Genomic DNA, 26,597 nt, shown 5'->3' with positions numbered 1-26,597 from the left:
AGTAGATCAGCCAAACAAACCATAGCTTTAAGACTCATCTAGCCTAAGATGTTCTGTTTCTACTACTCAAAGTTTCATTTGCATAAAGATCATTTTTACTTCTACATCTGTGTTTTATTTATATTGCAACAGCAATATTTATAAGTTTATGTCACAATAAGTTTCCAGTCTAAATTTGGATCTTTTTTTAATTGTTCAGCACTTAGAAAACACACATAAATAGTAAAAAAAAAAAAAAAAAAAAAAAATCCAACATGAAACTCCTCAGTGTTAAGCTAATAAGGGAGTTTATTCTCATAAGTAACCATCTCATATCACATCATATAATACTAATGCTAAAGCACAACGAATGGTGAAATGTAACTACCCCAATCTATAGACAATTTTATAATCTTAGAGAAAATGTTTTTCTCTATATAAATTGGCACCATCATATGTTCAACATCACTAATCATCAGAGAAATGCTAATCAAAATCACAATGAGATTTCACCTCCTACCTGTCTATGACATCAGTCATCAAAGCCTGATGACCACAAATAACAATTGTTGGTGAGGATGTGGAGAAAAGGAAACCCTCGTACACTGTTGCTGAGTTTATAAATTGGTGTAGCCACTACTGAAAACAGTACAAAGGTTCTCCTCAAAAAACTAAAATGAGAACTACCATATGATCCAGCAATCCCACTCCTGGGTAAATATCAGAAGAAAACAAAAACACTAATTCAAAAAGACAATGCACCTCAATGTTCACAGCAGCATTAATTATAATAGCTAGAATATAGAAGCAGGCTAAGTGTCCATCAACAGATGAATGGATAAAGAAGATGTGGTATACACATATATATGTATATATAAATATATATACAATGGAATATTACCCTGCAATTTTTGCCATTTGCTACAATGTGGATGGGCCTGGAGGGTATTATGCTTAGTAAAATAAGTCAGCCAGAGAAAGACAAACATTGTATGTTATCACTTGTATGTAGAAGCTAAAAAATAAAGCAAGTAAGTGAAAATAACAAAGCAGAAACAGACTCATAGATACAGAGAACAAACTAGTGGTTACCATGGGGGAGATGGAAAGAGGGAAAGACAACATGAGGGTAGGTGATTAAAAAGTACAAACTACTATGTGTAAAATAAATATGTTACAAGGATATATTATATACCAGAGGGAATATACCAAATATTTTTGTGTTAAGTATAATCAAATTAACTATAAACAAATATTTCAGATTAACTATAATGTAGTATAATCTCTAAAGTCACTGAATCACTACATTGTATACCTGAAGCTAATATAATATTGTAAATCAACTATATTTCAATAAAAATTGTAATAAGTTAAAATACATCATTTTAATTTAAATTGATACATTTAAATCAAATGTATCATTTAAATATAAAACCTAACACCATGAAACTTTAAGAAGAAAACATAGGAAATACTTTTTACCTTGAGTTGGACAATACTTTCTTAGAATTGATATCAGTCAAATGTATAATCCATAAAAGAACAAAAATTGATCTGACTTCACAAAAATCACAAATTTGTTCTTTCGAAAGATACAGTTAAAGGAAAAAAACATCAACCCTAGTCTGGGAAAAAAATATTTACAAAACACATGATAAATCAGAGAAATGCAAATAAAACTATAATGAGGTATCACCTCACACCAGTCAGAATGGTCATCATTAAAAAGTTTCCAAATGATAAATGCTGGAGAGGGTGTGGGAAAAAGGAAACACTTCCACACTGTTAGTGGGAATGTATTTTGGTGCAGCCATTATGGAAAACAGTATGGAGATTCCTCAAAAGACTATAAATGGACTTACCATATGATCCAGCAACCCCATTCCTGGGCATATATCTGGAGGAAGCTCTAACTCAAAAAGATACATGCATCCCAGTGTTCACAGAAGCACTATTTACAATAGCCAAGACAAGGAAACAACCTAAATGTCCATACACAGATGTCTGGATAAAGTTGTGAGATACACACATACATACACATATACATACACATACACATACACACACACTGGAATACTACTCAGCCACAAAAAAAGAATAAAATAATGCCATTTGCAGCAACATGGATGGACCTGGAGATTGTCATTCCAAGTGAAGTAAGCCAGAGAGAGAAAGAAAAATACCATATGATATCACTTATATGTGGAATATAAAAAAAATGACACAAATGAACTTATTTACAAAACAGAAACAAACTCACAGACATGGAAAACAAACTTATGGTTACCAGGGTGGGAAAGAGTGTGGGAAGGGATAAATTCAGAAATCGAGATTTGCAGATACTACCTACTATATATAAAATACATAAATTACAAGTTTCTACTGTATAGCACAGGAAATCTTATTCAATATCTTATAGTAACCTATAATGAAAAAGAATATGAAAGGGAATACATGTATGACTGAAACATTATGCTGTACCTCAGGAACTGACACAACATTGTAAACTACTATTTTTCAATAAAAAAATTTTAAAAGATAAATGACATATTCAGAACATACAAGAAACTCTCAAAACTTAGTAAAACAAACAACCTAATGTTAAGCACTAAAAAAAATTTGAAGAGCTGCCTTATCAAAGAATACATACAGAAAGCAAATAAGCACATGAAAAGATTTTCAAAGTCAAATTAAAGTTACAATGATACACAATTGCACATTTACTAGAAAGGCTAGGATTACAAAATATTGACAATATTGAGTGCTGGCAAGGATATGCATAACTAGGACTCTCATACCTTACAAATTGATACAAACCCTTTGACAGTTTATCAGTTACTTATAAAGTTAAACGTACATTTACCATATGACTAAGCAATCCTGCTCCCAAGTATTTACCCAAGTGAAATAAAAACTTATATTCACAAACACAAAAAAGTATAAGAATATTTATAGCAGCTTAATTCATAACTGCCAAAAACTGGATACATCTGCAAAACTCCCTCAGTGGATAAACAAACTATGGTAGTGTTTGCTACTTTCTAAAAATATCTTATTTGTTTACTTGATCATATTTATTGCCTTCTCATAACAGAACAGAAGCTTCCCCAGAACAGAAGGACTTTTCTATCTTATTTGTTGCTGACACCTGAGTACCCAGAAAAGTGTCTGGCATATCATACACAATAAATATTCGTTGAATATTAAAGATAAGAAAAATACAGAGGGCTTTCTATCTGTCAGAAAATACTTCAACAGCTTTGTATAAATTATATCAGTTAGATGGGCAACTAACATAAAATATCTTACCCAAGGTCACACAGTAAATAGTTAAAGTAGAGCACAAACCCTGGCAGTCTGATTCCAAAGCTTGTGCTTAATCCAAATAAGGAGATATTGGAAGGCCATTACAGGAAAGAGATAGCAAAATGCAGGGAGGTGTGAAACAACATGGTCTCTGCAGGAAACTGCAAGAAGATCAGTAAATGTTAATGGCAAGGCAGACTAGATAGGAGCCAGATCATGAAGAGTACCAAATGCCAAGCTAAGAAGCTTGGACTTTACTATAAAGGCAATAGGAAGCTGGTTAAGAGGTTTGGCAGTGGAGTGACAAGGTCAAATTTGCAATGTAGATAGAATATTCCAGCTCCAATGTGAAGGATGGACTTAAATAGCACAAGACTGGACAAAGCTACATGTTAGAAGACAACTGTCATAATAATCCAGGCAACATAAGATAGCAGACTAAATGTGAATAATTGTAGCAGAGATAGAAAGACATAGATAAATTTAGGAAATTATTTTAAAGGTGCTAAAATCAAGGGGCAAACTTTATTTTATCATCTATAAAATGAAGATAATAATAACAATAATACCAACCTTTTAGAGTTGGGAAGATTGCATATAAACATTTAGTACGGTACTGGCACAGCATAAGTGATCAATAAGTTGTGGTTATATTAATATCATGATAATTATCATGATTACTATTTTTAGATCTGGATCCATAAGGTGAAATATAACTCCTATTTTTCTAGTTGGAATGACTGCATAGATAGTAGTAACGTTCACTGGATATAGAGTACGTAGTAGAAGTGGATAGAGAGGGTAAAATAGAGTTTTGTCAATGATGATTTTGGGATACCCACAAGCCATTCAGCGGTGATATCCAAAAGGCAGTTAAAACTAGGAGTTTTAACATCAGGAGAGATTTTCAAGTATAGATAGTATTGGGAATATAGGAAAAGAGACGTAAGATGTAAGATGTGATGATATGAGAGGGAATAATGCATCAATGTTTAAGGAGCTTGTAGATGAAAAACCTATGAATGAGAATCAGAAGAAATAAGCCAAGGTAACAGAATTTCCAACAGTAAACTGTCAATAATATGAAATGCAAAATAAATTAAGATAATTGGGTATAGTATGTCTGTTGGGCGTAACAATACAAAAATCATTTATGACTATTACAGTAGTAAAATCTCTATGTAATAAATACTACAAAGTGTAATGCCAACTAAGCTTATACTTGAATGCTATCATTTTAAATTATAATAGTATCTAATATAACTGATATAATGAAAAAATACACTAACATTATAAACACACAAATGCATTGGATATATATATCATGATTATAAATATGCAAAGAAATAATTTCAGGTATAGTTTTTAGACTTACTACCAATTGTCAGAACTCAAATTTTTCTCTGTAAAAGATTTCAGGTAAAAATAATAGAAACCAACTTGAAAGAATGAAAATGTATTCACGTTGGAAGTATGTACACTAAAACTGAAATAATATAGCTGACATGCAAGTTCCTTAAGCTTTACGTATTTTCTATATATTGAGTGCCTACCTTCTGAATATTTCCTTAAACAAGGAACTTCTGACTCCATGAATCAGAAATACAGCTAACTTATGATGCATTTTATAAAAAGCACCCTAAAGTAAATATACCACGAATTTCAATCAATAAGTTTACTTAAACGACTAATAAAAATATGTACCCATGTTGCAGACACTGTTTAGGTGTTTTATAAACATCTATTACCAATCTTCAAAACAATATCTCAAGGCAGGTTGTATTAAACTAAATTCAAATTCAGATGAATAACTGGAGCCTAACAGGGTTATGTAACTGGTCCAAGGACACAAAGCTGGCAAGTAACAGAATGAAGACTGTGGCACCAAGCTCATACTTTTCCTCACTACATTCTAATATGATCAGGACAATCAGAAGAGGTGTATTTTACATGCCAGTGTACTTAAGAAAGTTTTCTCTCTTCTTTCTTTTCCTTACTGCTAAGAAAATTTCTTGTCCCCAACCCAAACTCTGTGAGAATAGCTCTATTTGCATTATTACTTAGTTTTCCATTGAGTTGCCTACTCATATCCTTGACTTATTTAGTTTTCTTTTATTTTTTTATTCTAGTAAAAGCTCTGTATGTATTTTGGATACCAATCTTATAACTGTAATATATTGCAAAAATTTATTTTCCTAAAATAGTGCCTATCTTCCAACTTTAGGTCTTTTGTCACATAGACTTTATTTTTACAAACTCAAAATTATCAGTCTATTTCTTTATGATTTTGCTTTTCTGCACCTTGAATAAGAAATTCAACCCTACTCCCAAAGCCAATCAAATATTTATTTTATACTTATTTTCATAGTTCACATTTTTGTTTTCATATTTAAATCTTTAATCCATCTATAAGGATTTTAAAAATAACACGATAAGGGTATTGTTTGCTATACAACTTTGCTGACTGAATAGGCTCTACTACTCCTACTATTTTGTAATGCAACCTCTGTCATATATCAAGTTCCCTTATATAAACAGCCTCGTTTCTGAGTTCTAGTCTATTCATTTACACTATTTGTCTATTCTTATGACAATATCATTCTATTTCAGTCACTATTGCTATAAATAAAACCTGTTAGCTGAAATACAGGTTTCCATAAAATAAGTATATATCCTCTCATTATTCTTCTTCAAGTTTGGCTGGGCTATTTTTGGCCCTTCGCTTTTCTACATGAATTTTAGAAATACCTTGTCAAGTTCTCTGAAAAAAAATATGAGAGGGTATCGATTGCATTTGTATTAAAGGGTGATTCTGGGAGAACTGACATCTTTATAATATTGAGCTTTAACTACCGTAAACATAGCTTTGAATCTCATTTTATCATATTTTCCCTCCAGTATCTCTCATTATCTGTGTCATCTCTGAACTCTCTGTCATTCCTTCTAATTTTTCAATGATTGTTGTTTAGGCCTCAATGACATTTCTCCAACATATACAGAGACAATCTTTCCCACACTCTGGCTCCTTTGAGTTCCTCCTGTCCACTATCTTATCTTCCCATAGTAATACTCTACACCTTGATATTTCTAATAGTTACAATAATTGTAATTCCTTCTATTTTCTTACACTCATCCTGCTTTCTGATGATAACCTCTCCTCTTTGCAGCTTACTCATTGTCGGACACTAACTACTGACTCCATCAGAATCTCTGACAAGAGTAAATAAAAGTCCCTGCCTAGAAAAGTTCTGGTTTATGTCTACTGTCCAGCTGTAATTAGTAGAGCATCTTTCACTCTCAAAATTGACTGAGTTTGGACGATATGGCCATTCTACCTTCAATGCACTGTTCTATCATGTTTTTATTACCCTTCACTTTTTCATTACTCCTCATCCCCTTACTGTACTCTCTCTTCGTCAAGCTTTCTTGCATGTATCCTGGACTCTCTCATCCTTTCTTATTTTGTGGTCTGTATTGCTAAAACAAACACAAACAAACAAACAACAACAACAAAAACCACAGCCATGGTCTGTTTCCAGTCATAATGAACTGTCTGGTACTGAATTTACCCTCCAACCACAAATAACTAGAATGATACACACACACACACAAACAAAACAGCTGTTTTTTAGATAATAGATAGCAGGCAACTCGCGACTGATACCTGAGACAGAGTCGGGGGAAACAAATGAGGTAAGGCCTCCGATCACTAAGGATTTCTGTCTGGAGGCCCATTCTCTAGACCTGCCTTATCAATACTTAAAAGTAAGCCTTGATTTTCACAATGGAATAACTAGCTCCATATCTGCCCTATTACATAAACAACTAAACAACTGAATAAAATATTTGAAATAGATGTTTTCAGACATTGAACCATAAGCATCACAAAGCTAGGATCCCTAAGAGAACGGAAACAAGTGAGATAACTCCCATGGCCACTCTGGCTCTCAAGACACAGAAATAGGAGATGTTCTAATTGTAACCAGACAAATTTAAAAGATCCCTTTGAACATTTGGAGGGCTCAGCAGATACTCCAGAAAGGTTGTGTCTGGACCCAGTGAGACCAAACAACCATTACTGCATTAGGCCTGCACTAACAAAACTTTAAATAAGCCTCAAAAGGATCAGTGTTCTATAAGTAACTTAACTTCCTGCCAGAATAAAAAACTCAACAATTTTTAAAGAAGGAAAACAAAATCTAAACACTCAACAATGTAACAATTACAACGTCTGGCTCCAATTAAAAAACAAATTAGATACACAAAGAAGAAAACTGTGACCTGTAACTAGAAAAAAAATGAATGAATAGAAATATGTCCCAGAATGACAAAGATAATAGAATTCTCAGAGGTCTTTATATAGCTATTAAAATGTATTCAAATATATTATAAATACAGTCAAGTATTTAATGGAGAAAGTAAATGAGGAGAGAAATGGAATATTTTTTTTTTTTAAGTAGGAATTCTCACATATTGCTGGTGAGAATGTAAAACATTTGGGGAAAGGATCAATTCCAAGGTAGTGTATGGGAACTTTGTCGAGTGATGGAAATGTTTTATATTTTGATCGTGTTATGTTTTAATTTGATTGTATGAAACTTATATCTCAACAAGTTGATTTTAAATGGAAAAATATAACAATAAAATAAAATAATATTTCCTCAAAAAAATTAAAAACACAACCATGCTTAAATCAAACTTTCTCCCTATTCAGCATCTGCAGCCTTGTAGCTAAACAGGATAGATGAAAAACAAACACCCAGATTGTTTTCTGCAACTTTAAATTCCTAACTGTATATCTCAATGTTACCTTTACTACTGTTAACAAATCATATCATTCTACCTTAGTTCACTTACTCTTCCACTCTCCTTGATGACCATATTTTATACCTTGTAATGGTTTCCAAAACCCTTTACCCTATCAATCTCAGCTGATGATCTTGCTTACTATTTCAATGAGAGAACTGCATACTGACAGAATAAGAAGTAAGCCTCCATAGATAACTTCCACTATCTATTCATTCACTAGCATCTGCTCTGACTCTATCTTCCCTCCCACTTGTTACTATGCAAGAAATATCTGTGTTCCTATTTAAAGCCAATCTTATGAATTGTCTCTTTTTAATACTCAGGAACAACACTCCAGAAATTATCCTTTTTCTCTCCTGCATCATCAGTTCTTTGCTCTATATTAGATCATTCCAATCAGGATATAAATAAGCCATTTCTTCCACTTAATCAAAACTTTTTCTCAACCCTGCTTGCTCCATGAGCTACCTTTCCATAACTTTGCTCCCCTTTGAAGCAAACTTCTTCAAAAGAAATACTGCCTGCATTAGATATCTCCAATTCTCATCATCCCACTCTTTGTTTTTAATTTTTTAATTATATTGTGGTAAGAAAATTTAACATGATATCTACCCTCTTGATTTTTAAGTTTACTATAGGCACAATGTTGTACAGCAGATCTTGCTTATTCAAACTCAATACCTGTTGATTAGTAAGTCCTCATTTCCCCTCTTCCCAGCCCCTTGCAATCATTCCAGTCCTTGATTCTATGAATCTGACTGTTGTGGATACCTCATGTAAGTTGAATCATGCAGTATTTGACAACCTACATGTAATTATTTACAAATGATATGGCTGTCTAAAAGAAAAAAGAGAATCTATATGCAAACTTTTAAAAATAATAAATAACTGAGAAATGTTCCTAGATATAAGATCAAAGTGTATAATTTAGTAATGTTCCTTTTTATTAGCAATACTAAATTAGAAAATATAATTAGAAAAAAATTCAATGTACCATGAAAACAAACAAAAAAACTAAGATGCCTAAGTGTAAATCTAACAAGGATGTGTAGGGTGTAAAGACCTTTAAGAAAAAAATTATAAAACTTTATTAAAAGACATCAAAGTAGATTGAAAGAATTATGGAGGATATGCTATTTATTCAGCAGTTACCTAATGACCACCCCTCTGTTGTGGGCACTTGGAATATACAATTAAGAGAGAAAAAAAGATGCTTGCACTTGCAAGGTTTACATTCTAGGTATATCATTAAGGGCAAAGCAAGGACAAAAAATGGACACAATAAATTAACTAATTAAATAGTACGTTATAAATTGATAGTTTCTAAAAGAAAAAGTAGAACAGAATAAGAGGGATGTGTGGAGGAGGACAAAATGAATAGTCCCTAAGATTGGCCTCATTGAGTGACATCTGAGCAAAGTAAAAGGAAGTAAGGAAATCTGTTATACAAATATCTGGTAGAAGGACATTCCTGCAAGTACAGCTAGTCATTGCCCTAAGCCAATGCCCTAAGGTGGGCCATACCTGGCTTGTTTGAGGTATAGCAAAGAAGCCACAGCTGTGTGGGCAAGGCAGAAAGTAGTAGAAAATGTGGTCAAAGAAGTGCATATTACAGTGGTAGGGTAGGGTGGGTGGGATGGAGTAAAGATTTTATAGTATCTGGTGGGACATTTTAGAGACATTGTCTTTTACTCTGATATACAAAAATATTAGAGTTTAACAGAGTAATCATATGAGATGACCTATATTGTAAAATTACTCCCATTTCCTTGTTAAGAGTAGACATTAAAGACAGGTTAGGCCTAGGACAGAAAGAGAGAGCCAGTTAGGAGACTTTTATCACAGAGATAGGAAGCAATTGGCCAAGCTGAGCCTGAAATTCAGGTATGTCTAACATAGAGTCCAGATTCTAACTATTATAATTTGCTTTATGTTTATGGTAGTATGATGATGATAATTTGCAATAGTAGATTTGAAAGAAAAAGAAAGAAGATTAGGGAAAAACAAACAGAAAAAGGAGAAAGAGAAGGAGAAAGAGCAGAACAGAAAACAGTAGTAGTTATCTAGTAATATTTGTTGTGGTAGTTTTTCCTCTTGCTGTTTATTTCTACTATTGAGGTGTTTTAATAAAAACAATAGCCATCAAGTAGTGAGTCTCTATTATCTATCTACCAAACACCATGACAGGCTCTTTACATGCATTTTATCATTTAATTTTCACAACACTCACATGAAGTAGTATAATTATCCTCATTTTGCAGATGGAAAACTGAGGTACCACGAGATTAATTTAACTGATGAATGGTAAAACAGCTCACAATTATGACTCAGAATATAAACGCTAATCTATTTGAATCTATTGTCTGTGATCTTTCACGTATCTGAAATGCTGCTTCTGTTGACTATTGATTTTGGCCATAGCCAGGATGAAGTTTCACTTAGTCTGAAATTTCCAGGATAGAGACTAAAGCAGGAGCAAACTCTTGGAATTTGAAAGTCCAGTTGAGACATGTCATATATAAAAATGTGTGTGCGTATGTTTAAGCTATATTACTGCTTATAACAATGTAAGAAAGACTTCATTGTTAAAGAAACACTTTTCTAAAAATCTCCCTTTACATACCTCAAAGGACATTCAGTTGGCACAACTGGACAAAACAGAATTGATGAATTGAGAGAGTCGAAATAATAAATATGTCTGTTTTGTTGTCTCACTTTGTTACTGGAATGCAATTAATTCCTTTATGATTAGAGGCCTGAAACTTTGCATTATATCCCATTTATTTGTGTGATGTTTCAAAGTGAGAAAAAAGAAGAAATTTATTCTAAATGTATGAACTTCTGAGTTCATTAAACAAATCCAAACAAGAAATTTATGAAAAAGCATCTCACTGACTGCTGATAAGACAGAAAAATAGTATAAACTGTGTGGCAGCAATTTAAAAATATGTATTAAGAGTTCTAAAAATATCAACTTCCCTCACAGGAATTTATCCTAAGGAAGTAAAATGAAATGTGGGTAACATTTCATATATAAAGATGTTCACTACAGTGTTATTTATAATGACAGATAATGGAAATAATCTTTATGCTCAAGAGTAAAGAAATGGTCCAACAACACTTAGTTATTGTACAGCCATGTTTATGAGGTTTATAATGACAAAAAATTGCTTGTGATACTGTTTAGTTTCCTTACAAGTAAGACATAAATATGTACATACAGTGCAAATGTAATTATGCTCCAAAAATAAAATAGCCTAAAAGTAAATACACCAAAAAGTCAACAGTATTTGCTTCGAGGCAGTAAGATTATGGGTGTTATGTGGCAGAGGGGGTAGCTGGGGGTGTGTGTGTCTGTTTTTTCTCTGCCTCTAATAATTATTTATACTTTCCAAATTTGCTACATTGAGCATTGGTTACTTTTACAATCAGAAAGAAGAAAAATAAATTCAAAGAGATAGAATGCAAAGGAAGGAAAACAGAGTTTAATTTAAATAGTCCAGGCATATCATTTTATTTCTTCTTATTGGCTTAAGTTTTATCCTAAGTATTTAAATAGAAAGATTTGCTTTCATATCACACGAATGTTCTGCTACATCAATAATAAATTTCCACATAAGAATGTTTAATATAGGTTTTTCAGAGAGAAAATGAATTTTCATTAAAGATACCAGGTTGTTTAGATTTCATAGATTCTTACAAATGTACTATTTAGCAACTACTTTGGGGGGGTGTTAATATATCAGTCCTGGAGTACAGCACCATATGTTCCAAGCTTTTATCACTTCCTAAAAACATCAAGGAAGATAACCCAGAAGCTAGACCTGTTTATACAGCATATTTGATGCTTCGATTTTTAACATTCATTTAATAGTGTCAGCCTTTGATGATTAATATTTCTCTTGCCCGCTAGTACCAAACCCTAAATAAGGTTCCTGACTAGATTACATTCATGCAGGTCTCATTTTAACGGAAATTGGAGAGATGGGAAAAGATTATAGGAAGAGACGTTATAAAAACAGACCTCATAAGTCAAACTTCATAGTAAAACCATTCTCTGTCATGTAGACAACCATGAAAACAAATATCCTGTGAGCTAGAGATATGTATTGTATCTTTCCAGCAGATCTTTATGCCTTCTTGAGACAGATTTCCATAACTATATAATATGATTACAGTTGACGAAGCAATGGGCCACAGGAGGAAGCTGATAAAGCATCAGGCTCCAGGAAACCAGATAAACATGTTCATGATTTCTAATTGTAACAAGGTAGAGTAGGACCAGATAGGAAGACAGAACTCGGACAGACCAAGCAAGTATTGGTTACTGCAACTTTAAAAATAAGCATCCATAAAACAGCACCGACTGTCTTATTAGAAAATCCCTTGGAACATATTCTTGTTACTTGCTTGAATGATAGACAATACTGCAAAAGAGACCGTATGACTTTAACATGTAATGTGAAAATTATAACACTCTGGAAGACACATTTTAAATAACAAAAAGAATATACCTTTAAGCAAACTAGAAGAACAAAGAACAAGAAACGGAAATGTATGAGCAACTTGTCCAAAAGACTATCTCAGGTTATATAACTTAAGAAACACATTTTGCTGACACTCTAGCCGTCCCACTCCCCAGCCCCTCATCGTGACCATAGGAACTCTATAAGGATACTCTTTAAAGAGAGACTAAGTGAAAGAAAAACTAGGCTAGGAATTTAATGTGGCCCAGTTTTTAAAAACACTATAATTTCAGAGCTTTTGCTAAATCTCTACTTAGCAAAGGATATAATGAGAACAGATGACTCTGTTGTTTGAAAAATAATTGATTTCATTTCGTAGGAGTTAGTGGATTCCTGTATGCACTAGACAAGCAGAAAGACATGCATATGCTGTGTATTCAGAGGAAAGGAGTATAATCTCCGTTGTGAATTTAGAAATCCTGGCAGATCATACTGCTTTTCAAAAATATGTTGCCCTTCCTTCATATGAATTGACTATACTGCCTGGGAATTAGTTTGTTTTTCAGTGGTGTGTGTATATGGCAACTGTAAATTACTGACATGAGACAAGAAAACCAACAGAAGAATGAGAGGTTGCAGAGAGATCTTCATAGGGAATCCAAACTTGGAGTACCAAGACTAAATCTTGTACGTTTGGCTAAAGCCTTTTGCTGTGAGCTATACTCTCAAGACTCCATGATACAGTCTTTGGAAAAAGCACTTTGAGGATTACTGTCTTGGTGGAACAAGAGGGAAAATCCTAGGGTCAGGTGAAGCCCTGTAGGTAAAGTGTAGGTTTCCTTAAAGTAGTTGGAAGGGAGAAATAATACTAATCTTACTATGAAAAATTGAAAAAGGAATTCTCTCATGGGAGAGTAAGGAAAACCAAGAAGCAAAGCAAGGAACTAAAGTTTGTCCTTGGGCAACAATCTGTGTGGGGTTTAACTTTCCTTTTCTCACTTGTCCCAAACTGTTGAGATAAATCATATTTAGCTGACAATGTTCAGAGTTCTCCCATATATTTAATTCCTTCTAGTTGGCTCTAAACTACACTCAGTCCTGTGTCAGTGGTGTCGTAGAGAATTAAGAGAATTGGCAGTAAAGTGAAGTGGGTGTTCCTGAACCCCTCTTCTGCGGAAGTCAGCATGCCAGGAACAGCATGTGTCAAGGAAGAACCAGGATCCCTAAATTCCAGACACTGACCACTGCCTGCCTAACACATGACTCAAGTTACAGTACAGCAAAATGGAGAGAAACAAGCAACCAGGTGAAAGAGCAAGTAGGCCAGATTGACTTGAGAGGGGAAATTAAACTTCTCACTTTCTCCCAAATACACTAGAAAAAGATGACCCTGAAGGGAGAAGGCAGATGTTAGATTATAGGGCTATGGTTTCAACTGCTTTAAAGAATTTTATCACTATGTGTACAAAGTTTGCATAGAGTCTTCCAAAATCAGCTCTCTCAAAATCAGAGAATGATAACTTATTTTTTGGGATTAGATTTTTATTAATGTTTATTCAAAGCATATATCTTAGTTCTTTCCATTTTCATCAATACTTTTCATTCAAAACAGATTTGAACAGGATCATAAAAACATACACTGTTATGTTAGAAAATGTAGATAAAGAAATTATGGTTAAAGATTAATACTATCAGAATAACAGAAAACTTAGTACACAGAAACACAAGCCAAAAAAGTTTTCCAGAATCATTACATAGGGCTATAAAATCGGCTATGAGCTTTGCAGTGGCCAAAGCAAAGGGAAAAGTAGGATGAGTTACAAGAATCATATTGTTTTTAAGATATAAAGACCTTGTTATATAGCAGAAGAAACAGCTTTTTTTGAAACTGAGTCCTGTGAGAAATGTCCCTCACCAGTCTCATAAAGAAGAAATAATACACAGAACAGCTCTCCATAATAAACATAATAACAAGTCACTTTCAGGGGTTCCTTATGGTGTCCTCCAAGTAAGCCTCACACATCACACTACTGCTTCAATCAGTAAAGAACACTTTGTGTTCTTAGATAATCTATTTGTATTTTTAATAAATACCAGATAACAAAAGTCAGCATATTATAGTTATTACCCTATAACTCTTGAAATAAAACAGTATCACTGTCACAGATATATAAGAATATATTCCTAATATGACCATTATTAGGATATTTCTAAAATAAAACATAAGCATAATCTTCTTACCAAGACCACACTGAAGGTATCCACTATTTTCCTCACCTGTGATTCTTTCACATTTTCAACAGTAAAGTTGAACCAGACTCTGAAGCGTGGATTACAAGTATCCGGCCTAATGAACAAATCATATTCAAATTCAGAGACCTGGTCCACCCGTCCAAGGTTACCTGTTAATGAAAATTGAGAACTGGGTTTTAATAGACATTCATGTAACTAAATAGGACATACATTTAAATATTCTGAGCTCTGGCAGTGACATTTGTCATCATTCAGTTCTTTTAGGTTCAACATTCATAGCCTATAAGGCTGCCAACTCTGAATGCAGCCCAGGATAAGAGGAGACTTTCAACTAATCTAGGCCATGGTGCAAGCAACTCTTCCTGTCTTTATGATCCAAAAGATCTGTTTGTGCTACAAGTGTCTTTGACAGAATGGGAATGCTGTATAGAGCATGTGACAAGCCTCCATAAACCAAGTAAGAATCATAACCAAACTTAAGTTCCTAGTTAGGAAAACAAACATGATAATAATACCTTGTGAATTTTGTATTAAGCTTTATGCTACAGAAATTACCTCTAACATATTTGATCTTGTTTAATTCTCACAACAGGGCTATGCAGTTTGTACTATGTTTGGTATATTTCCAAAATTCTATCAGAAGACATTAAAGAAAATATAAAGTAGAACAAGGTTTAAACAAAAATTAGTAGTTGCTGCATAAGAATAATAATGGTAAATTGACAACCAACCATAAAATTAATGTCCATTTCCTCCACCAACAGAAGCTATATGAAAAATGTATAAACTTAGGTGTGACTCCCATTCTTTGTCTCTCCTCTCTCTGCCTGATATTCTAGTGGGTTGTGAATTGCACAAAATGTTATCAGTGAGGTGGGATAAAAAAAAATCAAAGCAAAGAGTTTGATGAATTCCCAAACAGATAATCAAAAACAAAAGAAGAATAAATATGACTATGTAAAGCAATTAATTGAGAAGTCAGCATTGTATTGCACTTGAAGAGCATGGCAATATCTTTCTTTAAAATATGCTGTAGTATATCTTTCTCCAAAAGAACACTCAGAATTAAACTTTAATCAATTTGCTACACCACATCCACAAAAGAAAGGACAAAAATCACACGATCATCTCAATAGATGCAGAAAAAGCATTTGATAAAATTCAACACCGATTTACGGTAAGAACCCTTACCAAAGTAGGTATAGAGGGAACATAGCTCAACATAATAAAAGCTATTTATGACAAACTTACAGCCAGCATACTACTCAACAGTGAAAAACTGAAAACCTTCCCACTAAAATCGGGAACAAGACAAGGATGCCCACTCTCATCACTTCTATTCAACATAGTCTTGGAAGTCCTAGCCACAGCAATCAGGCAAGAAAAGGAAATAAAAGGGATCCATATTGGAAAAGAAGAGGTAAAATTGTCACTATATGCAGATGACATGATACTATACATAGAAAACCTTAAAAGTTCCACAAAAAAACTACTAGAACTGATAAAAGAATTCAGCAAGGTAGCAGGATACAAGATTAACATATAAAAAACAGTTGCATTTCTTTACACTAACAACAAAATGTCAGAAAAGGAAAGTAAAGAAACAATCTCTTAAAATCACAACCAAAAAATATATATATACTTAGGAATAAATCTGACCAAAGAGGTGAAAGACTTCTACACAGAGAACTACAAAACACTGAATGAGGAAATTAAAGATGACTTAAAGAAATGGAAAGATATTCCATATTCTTGGATTGGGAGAATTAATAATGTTAAAATGGCCATACTACCCAAAGCAATCTACAGATTTAATGTGATCCCTATCAAATTACTCAGGACATTTTTTTTACAGAACTAGAACAAATAATCCTAAAATTTACATGAAATCACAAAAGACCCAGAATTGCCAAGGCAATATTAAAGAAAAAGAACAAACCTTGAGGAATAACCCTCCCAGACTTCAGACAATACTACAGAGCTTAGCAATCAAAACAGTGTGGTACTGGCACAAAAACAGACATATGGATCTATGGAACAGAATAGAAAGGCCAGAAATAAACCCACAGATTTATGGTCAATTAATCTTTGACAAAGGAGGCAAGAATATACCATATACATATGGTTGTAATTACTCCATTTTCACTCTTTATTTTGTTTATGGGTGTCCTCTCTCTTTTCTTTTTGGTGGGCCTGGTCTGAGGTTTGTCAATTTTGTTTACTCTTTAAAAATAACAGCTCTTGGTTTGATTGATTTTTCCTATTAGTTAATCTCTATTTTATTTATTTCCTACCTCATCTTTACTCTTTCTTTCTCTCTGCTGACTAACTTTTGTTTGTTCTTCTTTTTCTAATTCTTTTAGGTGGTAGATTAGGTTGTTTACTTGAGATTGTTCCTGTCTTTGAGGAAGGCCTGTATCACTATGAATTTTGCTCTTAGGACTGCTTTAGCTGCATCCCATAGGTTTTGTGTGGTTGTGTTTTCATTGCCATTTGTCTCAAGGTATTTTTTAAATTTCTTTTTTGATTCCATCATTGACCCATTCGTTTAGTAGCATGTTGTTCCACGCAGTCTTTTTTATTTTTTTCCTCATTTTTTCCCTCTGTGGTTGATTTCTAGTTTCATGGCATTGTGGTCAGAAACGGTGCTTTAAATAATTTCTGTTTCTTAAATTTGTGGAGGCTTCTTTTGTGTCTGAGAATGTAGTCCACCCTAGACAATAGTCCACATACACTTGAAAAGAATGTAAATTCTGTTTTGGGGGGATGTAATGGTCTAAAAATAACAATAAAGTCCAACAATTCTATTGCATCATTTAGTATCTCCCTTTCCTTATAGATTTTTCAGTCTGGAAGATCTGTCCAATGATGTTATTGGAGTGTAAAAATCTACTATTATTGTATCCTCATCAATTTCTCCCTTTATGTCTGTTAGTATTTGTTTTATATATTTAGGTGCTCCTATATTGGGTGCATATATGTTCATGAGTGTAATATCCTCTTCTTGTATTGTTCCTTTTATCATTATATAGTGTCTTTATCTTTCTTTATGGCCTTTGTTTTAAAGTCTATTTTGTCTGATATGAGTATTGCTATCCCTATTTTTTGTCATTTCTTTTTGCATGAAATATTTTTCTAACCTCTCACTTTCAATCTATTTGTGTCTTTTACCCTAAAGTGAGTCTCTTGTATGCAGCATAATGTATGCTCTTGTTCTATTATCCAAGCTGCCATTCTATGTCTTTTGATTGGAGCATTTTGCCCCTTTACATTTATGGTAATTATTGATAGATATGTGTTTATTGCCAGTTTAAACTTTGTTTTCCAGTTGACTTGGTATTTCTTTGTTCCTTTCTTCTTTTTTGTTGTTCCTTTTGTGGCTTGATAATTTTCTTTTGTGTTAGCACAGTTTCTTTTTGGGTTTTTTGTGACTATATTATATGCTCTTTATTTGTGGTTACCCTATTTTTCAAGTATGTTAACCCATTAGCATATCTGTTTGCTTTAGAATGGTAGTCTTATAGGCTCAAACACATCCTAAGAAGAACAAAAAGAAAATTTACATTTTCTTGTTCCCCTCTCCCACCTTCTATGATTTTGATTTCCTCTTTTACATTGTCATATTTATTCTCTTGCAGCTCAGTGTAGATCCTGCATTTCCAATTATGGTTTACTTTTTTATACAGCTTCTTGATTCTTTTCTATTTAGAAAAGAACTTCTGGCTTTTCTCTTAGGATAGGTTTAGTATTGCTGAATTCTTTTAGCTTTTGCTTCTCTGAGAAATTCTTTCTCTCTCCTTCTATTCTAAAGGATAGTCTTGCTGGGTAGAATATCCTCTGTTCCAGATTTTTTCTCATTTAAGACTTTGAATATATCTTGCCACTCCCTTCTGGCCAGTAGTGTTTATGTAGAGGAATCAGCTGAAAGCCTTATAGGTATTCCCTTATAGCTAACTCTTTGTTTTTCTCTTGCTGCCTTTAGAATCTTTTCTTTATCTTTAACTTTGGGCATCTTAAGTATAATATGTCTCGGTGTAGGTCTGTTTGGGTTCATCTTCTGTGGGACCCTCTGTGCTTCCTGTACTTGGATATCTGTTTTCTTCTTCAGGTTTGGTAAGTTCTCAGTCATAATTTCTTCAAAAACCTTTTTAATCCTCTTTTATCTTTCTTCTCCTTCTGGGACCCCTATTATGCATAGGTTGGCACACTTTATGTTTTCCCATTGGTCCCTTATATTTTCAATGGCTTTCATTTGCATTTCTGTCTGTTGTTCTCATTGGGTGATTTCCATTATTCTGTCTTCTAAATCACTTATTCATTCTTCTGAAGTATTTAGTCTGCTATTGACTGCCTTTAGCTCGGCTTTTATATCAGCCATTGAGTCTTCTGATTTTAATTGATTCCTCTTTATAGTTTCTATTTCTGTTATATAGTATTTTTCATTTCTATTGATATTCTCTCTTATTTCCTTCAATCTTTTCAATACCCCTTGAAATCATGATCTAGTAGATGGTCAAGGTCTATTTCATTGTTTGTTCTCTAAGAGGACTTCTTTTGTTCTTTTAATTGGGAGTGGTTCTGCTGCTTCTTCATTTTACTTATATTTCTCTGACTGTATGAATTTAGGAGTAACAGGTATTTACTGTGATCCTGAAGGGCTTTTCTCTTTTTAAGTGGAAGCACTCCTTTGTAGACCATGCAGATACAATAATTTTGTTGCAAAGGCTGTTTTCAGTATGGGTGATCTCAGTGTCTTTCCTCTGTGCATGCTGGCTATTATCCCCTTGATTTGGGGTGTGGTTGGTGTTGTGGTGACCAGAGCCTGCCTTGTTTGTTGAGCGGGTCCTCCTCTTTGCTCTGTGGTTTTCACAGCAGGTGACAGGGGCTTTGTCTGCTCACCTGTTGTTGGGATAGAGGGCTTCAGACCTGTTTCTGAACTGCAATGTGTGTTAGGTGGGGCTGGATTACTTCCACTGAAAGAGGAGCCACTGAGTACTCCTCCACAGATGTTCACCAAGATGCACTCTGTGTGGTATCTTCTGTCACTTCTTACATAGGTTTATAAAGTACACTTTGTTGACGCTGCCCTTGTCCTTGCCACAGACTGTCAGCAACCTGCTCTGGTGTCCCCCAGGTTCTGCCCCTGCAGAGCCACCAGTGCAGATTGCCCAATGTCAGGCACTAGGACCCATCATAGTGCAACGCAGGGTAAGCCCAGACAACAGCCCCACTTCTGCATATGGTATGCAAGTCTGATGTTAATACCAGGCCCATCCATATGTGTGCCAGAACTCCACTCATTCGTCTCAGAGATGCAGGCCCAAAAAGGCACCAGTGGAGCAGATCTGCCCTCATTGCCTGGGGCTAGAATCAGATCTCAGTTCTACCTGTGAAGTTGCAGGCCCCCTAGGTCTGTATTCAGGTTTTAGCCCCACCTCCACCAGAGAGCTGTACATCAGGGACTGTGCTCCTCTGGAGCATACTCAGAAGATACCTGTGTCTGAATCCTACCTCTCTTCTTGTGAGAATGCACACCAACAATGGTGCCAAGCAATGCCCTCTGGACTACTGGAGATGGCTGCTATGGCCAGGCTGTGTCACACCCCTCCCCACAGTATGCATCAGCAGTTGTGCTTTTAATGATGGGCCCAGGCTGTTCTGTTCTGCACATATTCCTAGCCTCAGCCTGCACCACACTCCAGCAACCTGAGGCTTCCTCTGTGCAGTCAGCCCCAGTGTTCTCCCTGGGCTTGATCACAGAAGCCCAAGCTCCAGAAGCCCATCCCAGCCCTCCCCAACAGGTCTGCTCTTGGGCTAGGGATCTGAGGGACCCTCTGTGCTTGTTTCTCTCAGTTCTGTCCACCAAGTTACTGCTGCTTTCTCCTCCAAGCCTCATAAGCTCTATTTTTGACCCCACTGACCTCCCTGTTGGAGAAGGGACTTTTTAGGGAGACGGTGCTTTTCCTCCTCTTCTGCTCCGTCCCTGGGCAACAGATTGCACACTGATTTCCTTTTTCTTTCTTTCTTTCTTTTCCCCTCCTACCTGGTTTTTTGAGGATTTTCTTTTATTTACGAAGTGAGAGATATTCTGTCAAAGTTCAGTATGTATTCTGTGTGAATTAATCCATTTTATATGTAAATTTTGGGGAGAGGGAGAGCTATGCATCATTCTACTCTGCCATCTTGGAACCTCCCAATTTTCTTTATATAAAACATGTTAAACAGTTCTGTTGATTTTTCCAGAATAACGAGGTACTTATTTTTCCTCTGTATTTTGGCTGTGTTGTCTCTTTTAATCCAGAAATATATAGGAGTTCCCCTCCAAAAAATCTCTCTCTACAGAGAAATATATAAAGTTTCTACTTCCTAAAAAGAAAAAAAAAAATGGTATGCAAAAAAAAATATTTCTTTCTGCTTTCTAAAAGGTTGTTTTACTCATCTATTTTTTTCAGATCTCTTATCGTACACAAGCTATTTTAAGCTGAAAACTATATTAAATTATCTGGGAAGTAGACAATGAACAACATGTAACTTATATTCTGAACTTTAAAATGCCCATTGGAACTAGTGAATTGGGATTCAGGGTATCCTAGCAACTGACCCTCTGCAGCCTATGATTCTCTGAAAGAAGGAAACCCAAATCATACAAGTGACTATCTTCGGAATATAAAATAAAAATGAGAAACCCCTGGAAATAAAGAAGAAGAAGAAAAGAACACTATAATGCTGAAAAATCAGCAAAAGTCATATGAGTTTCTCATCCTGTCCAGCCTATTAATTTCCAAAATCTTACCTTCTACAGAAAAGTAATCACACTTATTCAACCAGTCAGGTGAGAAAGATCCTCTCTGAAAACAAAGTGTTCACCCACATGAGAGAAATGACCTCTTTCCAGGTATCATTTAGAGCTCTGGATAGGGCAGTTTACCAAATGGGGCCTCCTTCCCTGAAGGAGTTAATCTCTCCCTCCTCAGTAAATCCACTTCCTCCTGGGAATGTGTTTGTCATCTTGGCTCACCATTAAAAAAGAAATTTTTATAGCTGTGCATTTGCCTAATCAAAAGACTAAGAAGGCAAAGTGACAGAAATCAGTGTAGTCACCTTATAGCATTGTTGTATTGTAGTCTGTGTGATTAAATAATCACTAACAATGCAGAATCATAATTAGCCCTTCCACCAGAAGAGGCAGAAATTAAAAAAAAAAACACTTGAAAGATACATATTATTGCATGAATATCCTCAAAACTTTATACTGTCTAAAAATAAAACCAAAAGGAATACTGGTCCCAGCAGTAAGTATCTTCAAGCACAGCAATACAGCAATACATTCTGGCTACCTAAGGAAGCTAAAGTAATCTTGTATCTCTTTGGTTCAATTACCAGATGTTTACTGAGCACCTGCTATGAAATAGGCATTATGTTATTCACTAGAGATTCCAATGTGTTCATACAGAATAGTGATTAAAACTACAGACTCTCAAATAAGACTGCCTGGATTCACAATACAGCACTACTCCTTACTAGCTATATGGACTACATATTGTGCCTCAAATGTTTCAATTGTAAATTTACAAAGTTGTAAGGATTAAATGAGTGATACATGCAGAGGGGAGAGAACACTTCCTGGTACACAGAAGTAGTAAATAGACATGAAAAAGGCTATCAATCAATTGAGAGAAAGTAACAAATAAGTAGTTCTAATAAAACAGTGTAAGAATCATATTCAAGGTATGCAAAAGTGTTACAGGGACATAGAAGTGAAAAGCCTAACCCACTTGTGAGTGCAGGTCTGAAGTGACATGTGAGTTATATATTGAAGGATGAGTAGGAGTCTTCCAGATATCAAACAGGAGATGGTAGAAAGAGCATTCTGTGAAAGAGAACAGAGTAATTAGAAAGGAAGACTAGGCCAGGGAATTGCCATATGACTGGGGTCCAATAAGGTAAGGAGTAGCAGGACATGAGGCTGAAGAGGTAGATTAAGGTAAGGAAATGGGGAGCCACTGGAGAATTTTAAGACAAAGAGTAGCACATCAAATTTGATTTTTAAAAAAATTTATCTAGGGGTAGCATAAAGATAAAATGAGAGACTTGATAAAGCTTGATATAGAATCAGTAATAACACACAGGAACATACTGCAGTGAGTCAAGCAAGAAATGATGACAACTCATTTGGTGAGAGGAAAGAGTATACAGAATCCACAGATGTTTGTTAAGGGATAAACTCTTCTTCCCCCCTTGATAATTTTATTTAAATGTTTGATTAACCTTCATGGGAAAGAAGGGTTAAATCTTCAACATTTATGAAAAATAATAATACTAAAATTTCCTTTCATCAAAGAACAATGAGCCCATCTTAGATACGAGTTCATCATCAACATAGAACTTAAACAATGGGGTGGGTGATGATTTGGCAGGTTTGGACTAGATAACCAAAGGTTCCATCCAACATGAGGTGGGTTTACTGACAAGAAATGATGCTTAAGCTTCAAGGTTTGTCACTTGATAAAGGTACTTATAAAGGCTGAGAGTGGCAGAAAGTTATGGTAGGAATAGATAACAAGGCTCTATTTCTTTGAAGCATTTCTGGTAAGTAGCCTAAAGAGATTTTAGCAGAAAGGGACCTTAATCCCCAAGGTGCCAGTAATTCATTGTGATCCCCTTTCTTATTCTGAAAATACAATTTTGTATAATTTTTATTAAAGAAGACCTTCTGATATTAAATAAACTTCAGGCCATATAAAACTTAGAATAGCCCTTGCTTCCAGCCTTTGGCTTCTGTGGCATTAAGAAACAGAGAGAACTGAAGTCTGACTTCTGGAGTTAAGAGAATATTTTCACATTAACCTGTAAGAATTGATTCTCCAAGTAAACAAAAGATGATTTCCTTGAAATATATTAGGAACTATTAACCAGCAATTAAACACTGAATACATGATGAATAATTAATGCTTTATATCTCACCTAATAATGAATAAAAATAGAGATTTGAAGGTTAGATGACATTTTCAAAGTCACTTTCTTCAAAGATTAAAAATACTTTCTGGCACATATTTTTAAGAGGATGGACTATTGATTAGAATGGCAGTCAGAAGACCTGGTATAGCTCTGGATCTATCATTGCTTACCTTTTTGACCTTGGGCTTCTGACAAGATTACTGTCTATTGTAACTCTGAAAAGATTCTCATATCACCTTCTCTAGTTACTTTACTAGCCTTCTCTCACTCCATCTGTACCAACAAGCTCAAGTCTCTAATCACATCAAGCCCCCAACTCTCTTAGTCCAACTGCCACAAAGGTGCCTTTAGTGGATTTTCTACAACCTAAAAAAAGAAGTGCAAAATCAAATTCTTCCAACTTCATGACCCTAAAGGCAAGAAAATGCCTTTCTCCTGATTTAAGAAAACAAAAAACTCTTGAGAATGGTTCTGATTGGCCCAAACATGGAACACGTGTGGAGCACATGCCACTCCACAAACCAATCTAGTGGCCAGGTTACTATAAATTACCCTAGTTATCTGCTGAGCCCATTGCTCAAAGAAATGTAATCTGCTATCAGTAGGGGAAGAGGTAAAGATGTATAATTCAGCCAGCCCTACCAATTTGTATCAACCACAAAGAGAGTAAGGAACTAGTTGTTCATGACCAGATGAGAGTTCCAGCTTGGTAACTATAAAATTAGTGATGGTTATTAACTATAATAGGTAGTGCAGGAAAAGAAGTTATGAAGGAATTTTTTTTTTAGAAACATCAAGTTTGATGTATCTATGAATCATTCTAAAGGTAATACTCAATAACAACTAATTGTCTCTTTGCAAAAGAATAGGACAGATACAGAATGTATGTGACAATCACAATTCAGGATTTAGAAGAATACTGAAATTTCATTTTGAGACAGGAGGGAAGGGGGCAGGGCATAGCCATTCAAGGAATGACAGCAATTAACACCAAAATTAAGGAAGATTCAACTCCCAGTAGGCCTTGAGGATTAACATGGGGGAGATTTGACTTTTAGTAGAACTTGAGCTTCATTAGATGCTCACTGTAACATATTAGCATGATAAATAACATGCCCACAGGCGCCATGAGAGTCCCAAGGCTAGCTATAGAAGGTCAAAGAGTGGGCAGTGGCCAAGTTTCTGGGAATCCCAGACCCTTCCCCAGGGCACTTGGAATGGTTCTCCCACTTGTAGGCGTGCAGTTACCAAGCCCATAAAAACTGGCAACACCAAGCCTTGTGGCCGCCTCTCTTGCTCCCTCCTCTTCGGAGATGGCCTGCACTCTGTCTATGGAGTGTGTACCTACTTTTACTCTAACCTGAGCACCCAACCCCCACACCTCGTGGCCTTTCTCTTGCCTTCTGAAACAGCCTACACTCTATACAGTATGTATCTCTCTAAATAAATCTACCTTTACTCAACTGTGGCTGGCCCTTGAATTCTTTCTGCACGAAGCCAAGGACCCATACCTGGTGGGGCACGTCCCAGGGACTCAACTGAGACCTGGAACATGGCCCTCCTCACACCCCATCTCCGTTTTTCCTGCATCAATTTCTGTATCTGAAATAAAAGCATTAAATCCAGGGAATATTTCTTTGCATGTAGTAAAGACTATTTAAAAATATTGTTCTAGGGGTCTTTAAATGCATTTTGGCAGAAATTTGAGCTGACTGAAGATTTCAAAAATCTCTCTAAAAATACTTATGCCAGTATTATTTTTATGAAAGATGTAAACAGTGCTGTGTCATAGGTAGATAAGACATGTACCTGCCAAACACAAGAGCTGCTGTTTTGATTGCAGTTCAGTCACAGAGATTTATAAACCTGTGAAGCCTTCTACTTTCTCAGAGTAAGTATCAGAAGCACTGCTTGCTAACAGATAATTTGTTCGAGTCCATCTTAGAAACGAATCATCCAAATCTTCTGAAAAAAATTGCAGGTACCTTATAAAAACCCAAGCATTTGACACCACAGGTTCTACTAAGCCAACTTAAAACATTTTGATTTCTTAATATCTACAGTCATATTCCCTAAGGTGAAATGATGCTTCCCGAAACTCTCCATTTTGTGGTTCAATTAGACATTTACAGCAATAGGAAAGAGAAAAAAAAACTGTATGGAAGAAGGGGTTTTGCACAGCCACTCAAATCAAAGTTGACAATTACCTTGATGCAATAAATAATATAACTTGAGAGTTTTTATTAGCCCCAAAGTAATTTTCAAGTTGCATAAAATATTTCTTCTATATATATGTGGAAGTTCTTTTACCCCTCCTGCCCAATACATTTAGTGTTCATAAAATATTCAACATGTTGCTTCCAATGTCAATTATAAAGTATCTGTTACTGGAAGAAGGAAAATCCATTTTGCAAAATGATAGGGAGATTACCCAGCATAACTATAATTATCATTTTTTAAAAAGGCACAGAAAGAGAGACTTTAAGCAATTTAAAAATCTTCTTAAGCCACACACTGTGTTTTCCTACAGAGGATTTTTAAGATGAGAAATAGACCTTGAGGGTCTTAGACAGGCCTGAGGCACTGTTTAAAAAAAAAAAAAAAAAAAAAAAAAAGGTCAAACATTCTGCTAAAAAGCACTGCTATCTTCAGAACAACAACTTATCAGCCAGCTTGCAGCACCTCCTTATTTACAGCTATTGGTCCCAAAGGAAGTACACTTGAGTGTGGGCCAGGATTACTTTGTAATGAGTTTGCCAGTACTGATACAGGAAACAAATTTGTTACAGTGTGCCATTCCCAGCTCAGAAACTTTAGCAGGCACTT

At 35.0% G+C, this 26,597-nt stretch overlaps 1 protein-coding gene across 1 annotated transcript in view; it reads right to left on the bottom strand.

Annotated features, from left to right (window-relative positions):
* The window catches only part of AGBL4 (AGBL carboxypeptidase 4), a 1,124,520-nt gene that overhangs the window by 948,480 nt on the left and 149,443 nt on the right, over positions 1-26,597 (bottom strand). Inside the window, exon 3 of the mRNA XM_074376517.1 lies at positions 14,838-14,962. Coding sequence (XP_074232618.1) covers positions 14,838-14,962 — 125 coding nt within the window. The remainder of the gene's footprint in view (positions 1-14,837; positions 14,963-26,597) is intronic.

The sequence above is a fragment of the Camelus bactrianus genome, chromosome 13 (assembly GCF_048773025.1).
Source record: "Camelus bactrianus isolate YW-2024 breed Bactrian camel chromosome 13, ASM4877302v1, whole genome shotgun sequence".
In the NCBI taxonomy this organism is placed as follows: Eukaryota; Metazoa; Chordata; class Mammalia; order Artiodactyla; family Camelidae; genus Camelus; species Camelus bactrianus.
Note: the sequence above shows the minus strand (reverse complement) of the source record. Positions and strands in the feature narration are given on the sequence as shown.